This window comes from Salvelinus alpinus, chromosome 31 (genome assembly GCF_045679555.1).
Source record: "Salvelinus alpinus chromosome 31, SLU_Salpinus.1, whole genome shotgun sequence".
In the NCBI taxonomy this organism is placed as follows: domain Eukaryota; kingdom Metazoa; phylum Chordata; class Actinopteri; order Salmoniformes; family Salmonidae; genus Salvelinus; species Salvelinus alpinus.
This window is the reverse complement of record NC_092116.1, coordinates 26,053,217-26,071,195: the sequence shown is the minus strand read 5'-3', so window position 1 is coordinate 26,071,195 and position 17,979 is coordinate 26,053,217. Positions and strand designations below refer to the sequence as shown.

The 17,979-nt window shown below is 45.0% G+C and overlaps 1 protein-coding gene across 2 annotated transcripts in view; it reads left to right on the top strand.

Moving 5' to 3' along the window:
* The window catches only part of LOC139561757 (rho GTPase-activating protein 6-like), a 133,632-nt gene that overhangs the window by 90,012 nt on the left and 25,641 nt on the right, over positions 1-17,979 (top strand). For both annotated transcript variants that reach the window (XM_071379035.1, XM_071379036.1), the window contains exons 4-5: positions 16,760-16,845; positions 17,317-17,535. In XM_071379035.1, the coding sequence (XP_071235136.1) occupies positions 16,760-16,845; positions 17,317-17,535 (305 nt within the window). The remainder of the gene's footprint in view (positions 1-16,759; positions 16,846-17,316; positions 17,536-17,979) is intronic.

The window sequence follows — 17,979 nt, the reverse complement described above, 5'->3', positions numbered from 1 at the left end:
GCCTATGTCCAGTCTCTTGACAAAAGGTTGATGAAATCCGAGCACGGGTAACATTCCAGAGAGACATCAGAGATTGTAACGTTCTCTGCTTCACGGAAACATGGCTAACTCAAGAGACGCTAACGGAGTCGGTGCAGCCAGCTGGTTTCTTCACGCATCGCGCCGACAGAAACATACATCTTTCTGGTAAGAAGAGGGGCGGGGGTTTATGCCTTATGATTAACGAGACGTGGTGTGATCATAACAACATACAGGAACTCAAGTCATTCTGTTCACCTGATCTAGAATTCCTCACAATCAAATGTCGACCGCATTATCTACCAAGGGAATTCTCTTCGATTATAATCACAGCCGTATATATTCCCCCCCAAGCAGACACATCGATGGCCCTGAACGAACTTTATCTGACTCTTTGTAAACTGGAAACCACACACCCTGAGGCTGCATTCATCGTAGCTGGGGATTTTAACAAGGCTAATCTGAAAACAAAACTCCCTAAATTCTATCAGCATATCGATTGTGCTACCAGGGCTGGTAAAACCTTGGATCATTGTTATACTAACTTCCGCGACGCATATAAGGCCCTCCCCCGCCCTCCTTTCGGAAAAGCTGACCACGACTCCATTTTGTTGCTTCCAGCCTACAAACAGACAGTAAAACAACAAGCTCCCTCGCTCAGGTCTGTTCAACGCTGGTCCGACCAATCTGATTCCACGCTTCAGGACTGCTTCGATCACGCGGATTGGAATATGTTCCGCATTGCGTCCAACAACAACATTGACGAATATGCTGATTCGGTGAGCGAGTTCATTAGAAAGTGCATTGACGATGTCGTACCCACAGCAACGATTAAAACATTCCCAAACCAGAAATCGTGGATTGACGGCAGCATTCGCGTGAAACTGAAAGCGCGAACCACTGCTTTTAACCAGGGCAAGGTGACCGGAAACATGACCGAATACAAACAGTGTAGCTATTCTCTCCGCAAGGCAATCAAACAAGCTAAGTCCCAGTACAGAGACAAAATAGAGTCGCAATTCAACAGCTCAGACACAAGAGGTATGTGGCAGGGTCTACAGTCAATCACGGATTACAAAAAGAAAACCAGCCCCGTCGCGGACCAGGATGTCTTGCTCCCAGACAGGCTAAATAACTTTTTTGCTCGCTTTGAGGACAATACAGTGCCACTGACACGGCCCGCTACCAAAACCTGCGGGCTCTCCTTCACTGCAGCCGAGGTGAGTAAAACATTTAAACGTGTTAACCCTCGCAAGGCTGCAGGCCCAGACGGCATTCCCAGCCGCGTCCTCAGAGCATGCGCAGACCAGCTGGCTGGTGTGTTTACGGACATATTCAATCAATCCTTATCCCAGTCTGCTGTTCCCACATGCTTCAAGAGGGCCACCATTGTTCCTGTTCCCAAGAAAGCTAAGGTAACTGAGCTAAACGACTACCGCCCCGTAGCACTCACTTCCATCATCATGAAGTGCTTTGAGAGACTAGTCAAGGACCATATCACCTCCACCTTACCGGACACCCTAGACCCACTCCAATTTGTTTACCGACCCAATAGGTCCACAGACAACGCAATCGCAACCACACTGCACACTGCCCTAACCCATCTGGACAAGAGGAATACCTATGTGAGAATGCTGTTCATCGACTACAGCTCAGCATTTAACACCATAGTACCCTCCAAACTCGTCATCAAGCTCGAGACCCTGGGTCTCGACCCCGCCCTGTGCAACTGGGTCCTGGACTTCCTGACGGGCCGCCCCCAGGTGGTGAGGGTAGGTAACAACATCTCCACCCCGCTGATCCTCAACACTGGGGCCCCACAAGGGTGCGTTCTGAGCCCTCTCCTGTACTCCCTGTTCACCCACGACTGCGTGGCCATGCACGCCTCCAACTCAATCATCAAGTTTGCGGACAACACTACAGTGGTAGGCTTGATTACCAACAACGACGAAACGGCCTACAGGGAGGAGGTGAGGGCCCTCGGAGTGTGGTGTCAGGAAAATAACCTCACACTCAACGTCAACAAAACAAAGGAGATGATTGTGGACTTCAGGAAACAGCAGAGGGAGCACCCCCCTATCCACATCGACGGGTCAGTAGTGGAGAAGGTGGAAAGTTTTAAGTTCCTCGGTGTACACATCACGGACAAACTGAATTGGTCCACCCACACAGACAGTGTTGTGAAGAAGGCGCAGCAGCGCCTCTTCAACCTCAGGAGGCTGAAGAAATTCGGCTTGTCACCAAAAGCACTCACAAACTTCTACAGATGCACAATCGAGAGCATCCTGTCGGGCTGTATCACCGCCTGCTACGGCAACTGCTCCGCCCACAACCGTAAGGCTCTCCAGAGGGTAGTGAGGTCTGCACAACGCATCACCGGGGGCAAACTACCTGCCCTCCAGGACACCTACACCACCCGATGTCACAGGAAGGCCATAAAGATCATCAAGGACAACAACCACCCAAGCCACTGCCTGTTCACCCCGCTATCATCCAGAAGGCGAGGTCAGTACAGGTGCATCAAAGCAGGGACCGAGAGACTGAAAAACAGCTTCTATCTCAAGGCCATCAGAATGTTAAACAGCCACCACTAACATTTAGCGGCCGCTGCCAACATACTGACTCAACTCCAGCCACTTTAATAATGGGAATTGATGGAAATTATGTAAAAATGTACCACTAGCCACTTTAAACAATGCCACTTAATACAATGTTTACATACCCTACATTACTCATCTCATATGTATATGTATATACTGTACTCTATATCATCTACTGCATCTTGCCTATGCCGTTCTGTACCATCACTCATTCATATATCTTTATGTACATATTCTTTATCCCTTTACACTTGTGTGTATAAGGTAGTAGTTGTGGAATTGTTAGGTTAGATTACTTGTTGGTTATTACTGCATTGTCGGAACTAGAAGCACAAGCATTTCGCTACACTCGCATTAACATCTGCTAACCATGTGTATGTGACAAATCAAATTTGATTTTTTGATTTGATACACACACACAGACACACACACACACACACACACACACACACACACACACACACACACACACACACACACACAGACACAGACACACACACACACACACACACACACACACACACACACACACACACACACACACACACACACACAGACACAGGCGCACGCGCACACAACAAGCACACTAACCCTAAGTCTAACCCTCAGTCTAACCCTCAGTCTAACCCTAAGTCTAACCCTAAGTCTAACCCTCAGTCTAACCCTCAGTCTAACCCTAAGTCTAACCCTAAGTCTAACCCTAAGTCTAACCCTCAGTCTAACCCTCAGTCTAACCCTAAGTCTAACCCTCAGTCTAACCCTCAGTCTAACCCTCAGTCTAACCCTAAGTCTAACCCTAAGTCTAACCCTCAGTCTAACCCTCAGTCTAACCCTAAGTCTAACCCACAGTCTAACCCTCAGTCTAACCCTCAGTCTAACCCTCAGTCTAACCCTCAGTCTAACCCTAAGTCTAACCCTAAGTCTAACCCTAAGTCTAACCCTAAGTCTAACCCTCAGTCTAACCCTCAGTCTAACCCTCAGTCTAACCCTAAGTCTAACCCTAAGTCTAACCCTAAGTCTAACCCTAAGTCTAACCCTAAGTCTAACCCTAAGTCTAACCCACAGTCTAACCCTAAGTCTAACCCTCAGTCTAACCCTCAGTCTAACCCTAAGTCTAACCCTCAGTCTAACCCTAAGTCTAACCCTAAGTCTAACCCTAAGTCTAACCCTCAGTCTAACCCAGCCTATGACTAAGTACTCGTCTTTAAAACTGAAGAGTACTGTTCATACCTCAGAAGGTCAGATAAAGCAGAGTATTTAGTTACTTTATCTCTGAGACAGACCAACCCCCGTTGACATAAGGTAAAGTAGATCTAATCCTCCTTCTATACACTGAGTATACCCTACATGAGGAACATCTCCCTAATATTACAGGGTTTTTCCAATTGCTAACGTGCATGTGTCAAAACTGAAGTCACATTGTCAAAACTCTTCACACGGTCAGCGAAACAGAAGTGTATGTGGACCAAACTGTGAATCGCTTTTCATTGCTTTCACACAAAATGCATTCAATGACCACATTCTCTCTGAAATCCATGAGCTCTTTTCTCATCCATACTCCACCACATGCAAAACTATATATTTGCAGCAGATGTTTTAAAATGCTAACACACTGTTTCCAAAACTGTTCAAAACACATTCAAAACAAAATGATGGAAAATGTGGTGCATTTCTGCAGTAACCAGACTGAAACATTTCGAAAATCTCAGCAGAATATTGAATCATTCCAAACACAGCTGATTGCAATTTCAGCTGAAAGCCTACCCAAGTGTCCTGTTTTTTAGTCTCGTTACCAAACAGACAAAAGAGGACGGCTTCGGAATGATTTAGTTTGGAAACATAGAGGGAGAATGCGTGGAGGACAAAGGAGAGGAAGACCAAGAGCGGTGGTCTCTGATGAGATAAGGGCCACAATTATTGACCATGTTGTAAACCATGGTCTCTCTTAGAGAGAGGCCTGTTTAAGGATGCAACCAAATCTACAGCGTTCAACAGTTGCATCAATAGTACGCATTTTCCGGCAAAACAACAGGTGAGCTGTCCGTTCAATAACCAAAACAGGGTGCATTCACAGCTATGCGTAATGTAAAGTACTGTAAACCTGTGGATTTACTGTATTTTAGAGAGTAATGGAGATGGAAGCCAGGCAAACTGCACATACATTCATCTTTGTGGATGAAGCTGGATTCAACGATAAACAGCTGCCTCTGATTGGGAACCATACCAGGCCAACATATAAATAAAAATCACCTAGATAACCCACCCTAGTCACTGTCACGCCCTAACCAACATAGAGAATAAACAGCTCTCTATGGTCAGTCAATAAAGTGAAATGGTGTTATTCTTATTCTATAATGACATACTGATTTATGTGAAAAATCATTCAAACTTCAAAGAGAAGTTAATAATTCATGTAATGCTCCCTGTTAGTGTGTTTGAGGTCAGTGTGTTATGAGTGACAACGTATGCTTTCTGAGTGAGAACTGTTGCCAGAGTTCTGGTTAAACGAGATTATTTTGAGACATGTATGATGTGTTTTGGTGGTTTGAGTGAGTTTGAGGTAAGATTAACTGTTTGGCCAAGATGCATGTTGGTAATGCAAACTGTGAAGAGTTTTGAAAAAAGAGCTTCAGTATTAATCGATGCTTGTTAGCAATTGAAAAAAACTGTAAACTGCAACCCCCACCCCCCTTTTTCCCTGAGCCTCAATTCGTCAGGGCATGGACTCTACAAGGTGTCGAAAGCGTTAAACAGAAATGCTGGCCCATGTTGACTCCAATGCTTCCCACAGTTGTGTCAAGTTAGCTGGATGTCCTTTGGGCAGTGGACCATCCTTGATACACACAGGAAACTGTTAAGTGTGAAAACCCCAGCAGAGTTGCAGTTCTTGACACAAACCGGTGCTCCCCGCACCTATTACCATACCCCGTTCAAAGGCACTTCAATATTTTGTCTTGTCCATTCACCCTCTGAATGATACACGTCTCAATTGTCTCAAGGCTTAGAAAATCCTTCTTTAACCTGTCTCCTCCCCTTCATCAACACTGATTGAAGTGGATTTAAAACTTCTTATGGGCAGGTGGGACGGTAGAGGCCAACATCCGGTGAAATTGCAGCGCGCGAAATACAATCTACAGAATTATAAATATTTAACTTTCATAAAATCACAAGTCTAATACATCAAAATAAAGCTTAACGTCTTGTTAATCCAGCCGCTGTGTCAGATTTCCTAAAGGCTTTACGGTGAAAGCACACCATGTATGAATATCTGAGGACAGCGCCCCGCATACAAAAGCATGAAAAACATATTTCAACCAGGCAGGTGCGCCACGTAAGTCAGAAATAGCGATATAATACATGCCTTACCTTTGATGGTCTTCTTCTGTTGGCACTCCAAAAGGTCCCAGTTACATCACAAATGGTCCTTTTGTTCGATAATGTCCTTCTTTATATCCATAAAAACTCAGTTTAGCTGGCGCGCTTCAGTCAATAATCCACCCAGTTTCCCGTCATCAAAATGCATACAAAATGAATCCCAAACGTTACTAATAAACTTTTCCAAACAAGTCAAACAACATTTATAATCAAACCTTAGGTGCCCTAATACGTAAATAAATGATACAATTTAAGACGGAGAATCGTTATTGTCTTTACCGGAGAAGAATACCAAAGAACGCGTTCTCTTCCACGCGCTTGGAAACACTACAGCCAAAATGGGAGCCACCTAGAAAAACTACAATTTCTGGCTCATTTTTCCAAAAACAAGCCTGAAACTCTTTCTAAAGACTGTTGACATCTAGTGGAAGCCCCAGGAACTGCAATCTGGGAGGACTTTGCCTTATAATAAAAGTGACAGCCATTGAAAATAGTGGTAGGCTGAAATTTGTTTTTTTTGGGATGGTTTGTCCTCGGGGTTTCACCTGCCATATCAGTTCTGTTATACTCAGACATTATTTTAACAGTTTTAGAAACTTTAGAGTGTTTTTTATCCAAATCTACCAATTATATGCATATCCTAGCTTCTGGGCCTGAGTAACAGGCAGTTTACTTTGGCCACGCTTTTCATCCGGATATGAAAATACTGCCCCCTACCCAAGAGAGGTTTTAACAAGTGACATCAATAAGGGATCATAGCTTTCACCTGGATTCACCTGGTCAGTCGATGTCATGGAAAGAGCAGGTGTTCCTAATGTTTTGTACAATTAGTCACACAGTGTGTGTGACTAATTGACTAATACCTGACAAATGATCAGCCACTGTTGTCGTGCTCACTGTAGTGAGCTCAATCTCAACCACGAGGCAAGGGGCTCTTCATAGTGTAGATGATTCATTGTTGCAATGTTTTGTCTGTAGTAGACATTTGTAAACACTGCCTCCAGAGTGCATGCACACTGACACACTCTCATAATCATGGGTAGGATTGATTAGGCTAGCCTGGACAGAACAGGTCCAGCTAGACAGCCTCTTGTCTTACCCAGGGATAGGATTGATTAGTCTAGCCTGGACAGAACAGGTCCAGCTAGACAGCCTCTTGTCTTACCCAGAGATAGGATTGATTAGTCTAGACTGGACCGGACAGGTCCAGCTAGACAGCCTCTTGTCTTTCCCAGGGATAGGATTGATTAGGCTAGGCTGGACCGGACATGTCCAGCTAAACAGCCTCTTGTCTTACCCAGGGATAGGATTGATTAGTCTAGCCTGGACCGGACAGGTCCAGCTAGACAGCCTCTTGTCTTACCCAGTGATAGGATTGATTAGTCTAGCCTGGACCAGACAGGTCCAGCTAGACAGCCTCTTGTCTTACCCAGGGATAGGATTGATTAGTCTAGCCTGGACCGGACAGGTCCAGCTAGACAGCCTCTTGTCTTACCCAGAGATAGGATTGATTAGTCTAGACTGGACCGGACAGGTCCAGCTAGACAGCCTCTTGTCTTTCCCAGGGATAGGATTGATTAGGCTAGGCTGGACCGGACATGTCCAGCTAAACAGCCTCTTGTCTTACCCAGGGATAGGATTGATTAGTCTAGCCTGGACCGGACAGGTCCAGCTAGACAGCCTCTTGTCTTACCCAGTGATAGGATTGATTAGTCTAGCCTGGACCAGACAGGTCCAGCTAGACAGCCTCTTGTCTTACCCAGGGATAGGATTGATTAGTCTAGCCTGGACCGGACAGGTCCAGCTAGACCATGTGTTGTATTAGGCTTACACCAGAGTAGCAATACAGCGTGGAGAGGAGGGTAGCGATACAGCGTGGAGAAGAGGGTAGCGATACAGCGTGGAGAGGAGGGTAGCGATACAGCGTGGAGAAGAGGGAAGCGATACAGCGTGGAGAGGAGGGTAGCGATACAGCGTGGAGAGGAGGGTAGCGATACAGCGTGGAGAGGAGGGTAGTGATACAGCGTTGAGAGGAGGGTAGTGATACAGCGTGGAGAGAAGGGTAGTGATACAGCGTGGAGAAGAGGGTAGCGATACAGCGTGGAGAGGAGGGTAGCGATACAGCGTGGAGAGGAGGGTAACGATACAGCGTGGAGAGGAGGGTAGCGATACAGCGTTGAGAGGAGGGTAGCGATACAGCGTGGAGAGGAGGGTAGCGATACAGCGTGGAGAGGAGGGTAGCGATACAGCGTGGAGAGGAGGGTAGCGATACAGCGTGGAGAGGAGGTTAGCGATACAGCGTGGAGAGGAGGATACAGCGTGGAGAGGAGGGTAGCGATACAGCTTGGAGAGGAGGGTAGCGATACAGCGTGGAGAGGAGGGTTGCGATACAGCGTGGAGAGGAGGGTAGCGATACAGCGTGGAGAGGAGGGTTGCGATACAGCGTGGAGAGGAGGGTAGCGATACAGCGTGGAGAGGAGGGTTGCGATACAGCGTGGAGAGGAGGGTAGCGATACAGCGTGGAGAGGAGGGTAGCGATACAGTGTGGAGAGGAGGGTAGTGATACAACGTGGAGAGGAGGGTAGTGATACAGCGTGGAGAGGAGGGTAGCGATACAGCGTGGAGAGGAGGGTTGCGATACAGCGTGGAGAGGAGGGTAGCGATACAGCGTGGAGAGGAGGGTAACGATACAGCGTGAAGAGGAGGGTAACGATACAGCGTGGAGAGGAGGGTAGTGATACAGCGTGGAGAGAAGGGTAGCGATACAGCGTGGAGAGGAGGGTAGTGATACAGCGTGGAGCGGAGGGTAGTGATACAGCGTGGAGAGGAGGGTAGCGATACAGCGTGGAGAGGAGGGTAGTGATACAGCGTGGAGAGGAGGGTAGCTTTAGTGTAGCTTAACTTATTCCCGTGTGAAGTAATTGGTAGCTTGGTACATTATATCTTTAGAGTAGCCACCCCAACACTGACTCTTAGAGGGGCACAAACACATTTAACATGAACATCACCAGTGGCGGCCTGTCATTCAGTGCAGGTGGGACATTAATACGTGTCACATATCAGTTTGCAAACAATGTAAAAAAATATATATATGTAATTGAGTTAATAAAGCCGCATACAAACATGGTCTCTTTCTTTCTTTCTTTCTTGATTAATTAAGGCAGCTCCAAAATTCAGGTGTTTCAGCCTAGCTCAGTGCTTTCTTTGGGGGTGGGGCTAGCCAGCAGAAAATACAACGCGTTGCACCTCTTTTCTATCATGATTGGCTCAGTTTTCTGTCACTCATGGGACAGTACGTCATCCCCAATTCTAAGGTTAGAACTTGCCGTGTGAAGTAATCTGCGGTTGGGACAGCTATATGTAGGCCCGAACAGTTTGCGGGCACCGTTTGTCACCGTTATAGTGCAATTAATGTATTGTTTAGTGTTGTGTTGTTCCTTTGCTGGCTTGGATCCCATATTTTTTTGCCCCACCAAGATTTACATGCTAAAATCGCCACTGAACATCACAGTAATCATGTTATTTTATTTGTTTACCACCTCAGCTTCTAATTTGATTCATTTTGTCTCATTGCTGGCCTGAGTTGAACTAGCTATCGTATTGTTAGCCAAGTCATTCATGGTTTCCATCGCATGAAGATATGTTGTCATTTATAGACCCCTTTATAAAGGACTGGACACGATGTAAAGCTCAGTCATAGTACCGCAGAGACCTATAATCCCCTGCTGCAGAGTTCCAGGAATTTAACTGTAGTATTCTAGTAGCAGTTTCTCGTAAAAGCTGTCATTTCTCATAACAGGGACACACATCTGCTATGTGTGTATACATCCGTTGTAGTTTACAGCCCAAGCCTACATGAGCTATTAGAGCTGATAGTATTACTATCTATCCCACAGAGTCTTCCCAATGAAGTTTCCTCCAATATACATTCATCATATTGCTGGCCTGAGTTGAACTAGCTACCGTACTGTTAGCGAAGTCATTCATGGTTTATCATAACAGGGACACACATCTGCTTTGTGTGTATACATCCGTTTATCTGTCAAACTCTGCAGGGGGGGTCCAGAATGTAGCTACTGTACCACAGCCAACTGTCAGTTAGCATAGGCCTATAGAGCTAGCTTATGGTCCTGTAATTCAAATGAGAACAGCTACCAGCTAGCTAGCTAGCTTATTAGCTAGTTGGCAAGCTAGCTTATTAGACAGTTAGCCACCTAGCCCGCTAGTCAACAAGCCACATGCTGGCTAAATTAGCCAGTTAGCTTGTTAACCAGTGACAGGAGGATTTAGCTAGTTGTGTGCCAACCCATCTGGTACCTCTGATGTACCTACCCACACCTGTCCATGGCTTTCGTGTACTGTACCTTTGGACCGGCTTCAAGTAAAGGATGAGATGGGTGAATGGGTGGAATGATAGCGAGAGATAGAGAGACGAAAAGGAGAGAGAGATGTGTGTGTGTGTGTGGGGGGGTGGGGTTGTATTTCAGGGTCAGTCAGCCCTTACAGTATCCTTAGAGCTTTACTTCTGGGCACAGTCTGCCGTGTGTGTGTGTGTGTGTGTGTGTGTGTGTGTGTGTGTGTGTGTGTGTGTGTGTGTGTGTGTGTGTGTGTGTGTGTGTGTGTGTGTGTGTGTGTGTGTGTGTGTGTGTGTGTGTGTGTGTGTGTGTGTGTGTGTGTGTGTTAGCACCTTAGAATCAGTAGAACATCCATAGGTCCTTACTGTTAGATATAAAGACTTTACAGAGAACAGTCAACACAGGTCCTTACTGTTAGATATAAAGACTTTACAGAGAACAGTCAACACAGGTCCTTACTGTTAGATATAAAGACTTTACAGAGAACAGTCAACACAGGTCCTTACTGTTAGATATAAAGACTTTACAGAGAACAGTCAACACAGGTCCTCACTGTTAGATATAAAGACTTTACAGAGAACAGTCAACACAGGTCCTTACTGTTAGATATAAAGACTTTACAGAGAACAGTCAACACAGGTCCTCACTGTTAGATATAAAGACTTTACAGAGAACAGTCAACACAGGTCCTTACTGTTAGATATAAAGACTTTACAGAGAACAGTCAACACAGGTCCTTACTGTTAGATATAAAGACTTTACAGAGAACTGTCAACACAGGTCCTTACTGTTAGATATAAAGACTTTACAGAGAACAGTCAACACAGGTCCTTACTGTTAGATATAAAGACTTTACAGAGAACTGTCAACACAGGTCCTTACTGTTAGATATAAAGACTTTACAGAGAACAGTCAACACAGGTCCTTACTGTTAGATATAAAGACTTTACAGAGAACAGTCAACACAGGTCCTTACTATTAGATATAAAGACTTTACAGAGAACAGTCAACACAGGTCCTTACTGTTAGATATAAAGACTTTACAGAGAACAGTCAACACAGGTCCTTACTGTTAGATATAAAGACTTTACAGAGAACAGTTAACACAGGTCCTTACTGTTAGATATAAAGACTTTACAGAGAACAGTTAACACAGGTCCTTACTGTTAGATATAAAGACTTTACAGAGAACAGTCAACACAGGTCCTTATGGTTAGATATAAAGACTTTACAGAGAACTGTCAACACAGGTCCTTACTGTTAGATATAAAGACTTTACAGAGAACAGTCAACACAGGTCCTTACTATTAGATATAAAGACTTTACAGAGAACTGTCAACACAGGTCCTTACTGTTAGATATAAAGACTTTACAGAGAACAGTCAACACAGGTCCTTACTGTTAGATATAAAGACTTTACAGAGAACAGTCAGCAGGTTCTTCTTATTGTCTAACTAAACACTTCTGGTTTGTCAGAAAGCAGAGGGCAGGTTTCAACACTTGCTCCAAGACATTACGATGTCTTATCTATAAACATTAGGGCTGCTTAATGGGGGATATGTAGACAAAGGAGACTGGAGGAGTATAGGCCTAAGTACGGGGACGGGCGGGGGTGTTACCATCGAGCTACAGTTCTGTTATTGTAAAGGTATACCGTCGGATTCAAAACCTCACTCCCCAGCTTGAAATATCTATGTTCACGTCTCCTTATATAGCATAATTGGCTAAGATGTTTGTCAAGCGGGCAGTCATGTGTGTTTGCGAGGTAGAGGATCCCTGGTTGGAGCCCAGTGAGGAACTGGGACAGGGACAGGGACAGGGACAGGGACAGGGACTGGCACAGGGACTGGCACAGGGACAGGGACAGGGACTGGGACAGGGACAGGGATAGGGATAGGGACAGGGACAGGGACAGGGATTGGGATTGGGATTGGGACAGGGACAGGGACAGGGACAGGGACAGGGACAGGGACAGGGACAGGGACAGGGACAGGGACAGGGACTGGGACTGGGATTGGGACAGGGACAGGGACAGGGACTAGGACAGGGGCAGGGACAGGGACAGGGACAGGGATTGGGACAGGGACAGGGACAGGGACAGGGACAGGGACAGGGACAGGGACTAGGACAGGGACAGGGACAGGGACAGGGACAGGGACAGGGAAGTAAGCTATACCGTTAAGCAAGCACAGTGACACCTGTTATACTGTGTTTACGGTTGAGTTGCCTTGCTGTCTGTCTTCTAGCTGTGACTGTAGGCTACATATCAAATGGCACCCTATTCCCTATATACCGCACTACTTTTGCACACTACCAATATGGCGCTGGTCAAACGTAGTGCACTATATAGGAAATAGGGTGCCATTTGGGACGGCCATGGTTGTTTGACTAATAGGATGTATCCTAATCCACTTGTAACCTCCTCTCCCCGCCACTCTCTACGACCTAGGGACAATTAGGCCAGATTACAATGCCAGGCCAGAACTCACACAGCAACATGGTTCCATTCAAATGTGTAAAAATAGTGACATTTAACCCTTGTATGTATATGCCACTAGCGATGACATACTATATAGCGCGACATTAAAATAATGGCATTTTACTGTTGTGGTTTATTGACACCAAAATGTTATATGTCACCAGAACCATGTACGTAGAGAGAGTGACCAACTTTTAGAATTTAGAATATTGTTCTATTTCTAAACATTCAGTTACATGGTATTGGTTATTGTGATGTTAATGGTGAGCTAACATGGCTGCCATAGAATGTTGTGGTGTCATGTTAATTAATGCATCATAATAATGTAGAACCCTCAATGTCCCACCTCTCTAAATACATGGCTCTGTCACCAATGGTGAGGGAAAACACAGGAATATACAGCAGATATCCATGTTCCTCAGATCTGCCAGTTTAAACTGAATATAAGGAGGGTATTTAGGGGAAGGGGTTGTTTATGGATGGGGTCAAAGTGTAAAACGTAGGGCAGTGGTCTACAACTTTTTCTAGCATGAGAGCTACTTTAAAAAAATAAAACATGTCACACGAGCTACACATTTTATTTTAGCTTTCAAATAGGCACTTTCTCCTCTTCTCCCATGTAACTTCTTCCCCAGGTCCTTACAGGACAAGAAAAAGTAGGGCACTATGTTTTCTGTCAATATACCTGGTAAAATAACGGTTAATAAACAACTCTAAGGGGGGCCCTATAAACTCTGTGATAATCTGTTCGCAAATTATGTTTTATATTTTCCCAAATTATGTTCTCAGTTTTTATTTTCACTCTTAAAATTACAATTGTTCAAATGGATGTTCTGAGTCCATGTCAATGGTTCAATCACATAAAAAAAAAAAATGGGGGAGGGGGATCTGGAAGAAAAGTTACACATTTAGATTTTTGTGTGCAATTGCCCTTTAAATGCGCATCTGTCCCTTTAATTGTTCATCTGTCCCTTTAATTGTTCATCTGTCCCTTTAATTGTGCATCTGTCCCTTTAATTGTTCATCTGTCCCTTTAATTGTGCATCTGTCCCTTTAATTGTGCATCTAGCCCTTTAATTGTGCATCTGTCCCTTTAATTGTTCATCTGTCCCTTTAATTGTGCATCTGTCCCTTTAATTGTGCATCTGTCCCTTTAATTGTTCATCTGTCCCTTTAATTGTGCATCTAGCCCTTTAATTGTGCATATGTCCCTTTAATTGTGCATCTGTCCCTTTAATTGTGCATCTGTCCCTTTAATTGTGCATCTGTCCCTTTAATTGTGCATCTGGCCCTTTAATTGTCCATCTGGCCCTTTAATTGTGCATCTGGCCCTTTAATTGTGCATCTGGCCCTTTAATTGTTCATCTGTCCCTTTAATTGTGCATCTGTCCCTTTAATTGTGCATCTAGCTAGTGAGGAATGTGCCATCTAACGGCTGCTGATCATTTCACAGCAAAGTTGGTAAATAACAACTAATAGATACAAATGATACAGTGCCTTCGGAAACTATTCAGACCCCTTGACTTCATCAATCTACACACAATATCCTATAATGACATTGCAAAAACAGGTCTTTAGAAGTTTTGGTTAATTTATATAAAAAATAAAAACTGAAATATCACGTTTACATAAGTATTCAGACTCTTTACTCAGTACTTTGTTGAAGCACCTTTGGCAGCGATTACAGCCTCGAGTCTTATTGGGTATGATGCTACAAGCTTTGCACACCTGTATTTGTGGAGTTTCTCCCATTCTTCTCTGCAGATCCTCTCAAGCTCTGTCAGGTTGGATGGGGAGCGTTGCTGCACAGCTATTTTCAGTTCTCTCCAGAGATGTTCGATCGAGTTCAAGTCCGGGCTCTGGCTGGGCCAATAAAGGACATTCAGAGACTTGTCCTAAAGAAACTCCTGCGTTGTCTTGGCTGTGTGCTTAGGGTCATTGTCCTATAGGAAGGTGAACCTTCGCCCCAGTCTGAAGTCCTGAGTGCTCTGGAGCAGGATCTCACTGTACTTTGCTCCGTTCATCTTTGCCTTCATCCTGACTAGTCTCCCAGTCCCTGCAGCTGAAAAACATCCCCCAGCATGATGCTGCCACCACCATGCTTCACCATAGGGATGGAGCCAGGTTACCTCCAGACGTCACGCTTGACATTTAGGCCAAAGAGTTCAACCTTGGTTTCATCAGACCAGAGAATCTAGAGGTGCCTTTTGGCAAACTCCAAGTGGGCTGTCTTGTGCCTTTTACTGAGGAGTGGCTTCCATCTGACCACTCTACCCAAAATAAAAAAACTGATCGGTGGAGTACTGCAGAGATGGATGTACTTATGGAAGGTTCTTCCATCTCCACAGAGGAACTCTAGAGCTCTGTCAGAGTGACCATCGGGTTCTTGGTCACCTTCCTGACCAAGGCCCTTCTCCCCCGATTGCTCAGTTTGGCTGGGTGGCCAGCTCTAGGAAGATTATTGGTGGTTACAAACTTCTTCCATTTAAGAATGATGGAGGCCACTTTGTTCTTGAGGACCTTCAATGCTGCAGACATTTTTTGGTACCCTTCCCCAGATCTGTGCCTCAACACAATCCTGTCTCGGAGCTCTACAGACAATTCCTTTGACCTCATGGCTTGGTTTTTGCTCTGACATGCACTGTCAACTTTGGGACCTTATATAGACAGGTGTGTGCCTTTCCACATAATGTCCAATAAATTGAATTTACCACAGGTGGACTCCAAAAGATGATCAATGGAAACAGGATGCACCTCAGGTAAATTTTGAGTCTCATAGCAAAGGGTCTGAATACTTATGTAAATAAGGTCATTTTAATACATTTGTAAACATTTCTAAAAAAAACGGTTTTTGCTTTGTCATTATGGGTTATTGTGATGTCATTATGGGGTATTGTGATGTCATTATGGGTTATTGTGATGTCATTATGGGGTATTGTGATGTCATTATGGGGTATTGTGTGTAGATTGCTGAGGATTTGTATTTATTTAATCAATTTTAGAATAAAAATGTAACGTAACCAAATGTGAAAAAAGTCAAGGGGTCTGAATACTTTTTGAAGACACTGCATACTTACTCATGATGTACTTCTGCCAGGTAAGCCTACTTTGCAGTTAACATTTAATTTAGGTTTTTGGGGAATGTATTTCTGTCAACCCACAAGATGGTTATCACATCAATTGGCTACACATAGACAGACAGGGGAGATATTGCTGGAAATTAATTGGCAGATATTATGTTAGGGTTTGGCATTTTAAGCCAATAGTGACTGATACCTATGAGATGTGTTTATGACAGTTAGCAGTTTAACACGTGAAAATTCCATGTACTTTCATGTACTTTCAGAATTGTTTAGCAAGCTACTCATAGGTAGGTTGCCGAGCTACTGGTAGGTAGTCTGCCGAGCTACTGGTAGGCGATCAACCTGTGGGAGACCGCTGACATAGGGCATTACTGGGCCCCAATCCCCATGGGTAGAATACATGGTTCCCACCATAGAAATGTTGCTGTTGTATGTATGGCTATTTAACCCTCAAAACACAGGGGAAGATAAAAGATGAAACACCTTCCTGTTTGTGAGTAGTGGAGATGAGATGGGATTAGAATGGGTGGAGGGAAGGAGAGGAATGTTGATAGTCTCAGGGAGGAAGGGAATTATAACTTGTTAAAAATAAGTATCCCTAATGTAAGATTGTTTCGCCCTCTCTCTCTCTCTCTCTCTCCTTCCCAATCTATCCCTCTCTCTTTTCCTCCATCATACCTATTTTTCCCTTCCCTCTATCCCTCCCTTCCTCTCTCTTTCTCCACCCCCCCCCCCACTCTCTCCCTCTTTCCCCTTCTCCTTCCTCCCCCCATCCCTCGTTTTACCTTCCATCTATCCCCTCCCTCCTCCCCTCTATCCCTCCTCTCCCTCCCTTCATCTCTACCACAGAGACAGCCGCCAAGGCGTTTGGTATATCCCTCTCCCAGGCGATAGCCAACGACCGGGCGTACAAGCAGCGCCAGGATGCTCTGAAGGTTGGTTGTTTTCTACGTTAGATTGTTTTACTGTAAAGTGTGAAAAAATGCAGTAAAAACTCAGCAGTGGGTCTAGATCCAGGTGAACAACTAAGTATCCCAAAAAATATATAATAATACTCCCGCTAGAAAAGACAGAAGAACGTTTTAAAGCCCTTTTTCTACTTACCCAGAGTCCAGTATGAAGGAAGTTGATGGTAGTTTCGCGAGCCAATGCTAGCTAATGTTAGCTCAATGGCTGGAAGTCTACTGGAACAGCTAGCATACTGGCTCGCGAAACTACCTTCAACTTCCTTCATACTGGACGCAGAGACAAACATGGTATCCATGAGTTTATCTGACTCTGGGTGAGAATAAAAAGGGTAATTGTCAAATTATCACACTACCACTTTACTTTGTTTTACCGTAAAGTGTGTTGCAATTGATTTGATTTGAGTGTGAAAGTTTGATCTGATTTGATTTGCTCTGAAGGAGAGCAGAAGAGACTGTCTGGATCTGGAGGCCAGCGTCCTGATGTTCCGGGCTGAAAAACGTCAGCTTAGCGACGGGAACAAACCCCTCTGCAGCACGGCTTCACCACCCTTCAGTGGATCTACGGCTTCATCTTCCTCATCCTCGTCAGTGCTGGAGCTGCACAGCAACCCACTGTCACCCAGGTTTCTGGATAACACGGCTAGAGTGCAGAGACGGGTGAGTTGGAGAGAGCAGACAAAGACGCACGCGCACGTGAACACACACATGAACACACACATGAACACACACATGAACACACACATGAGCACACACATGCGCACACACATGAGCACACACATGCGCACACACATGCGCACACACACACACAGACAGACAGACAGACAGACAGACAGACAGACAGACAGACAGACAGACAGACAGACAGACAGACAGACAGACAGACAGACAGACAGACAGACAGACAGACAGACAGACAGACAGACAGAGACAGACAGACAGACACAGAAACACACACACACACACACACACACACACACACACACACACACACACACACACACACACACACACACACACACACACACACACACACACACACACACACACACACACACACACACACACACACACACACACACACCACACACACACACAGACACA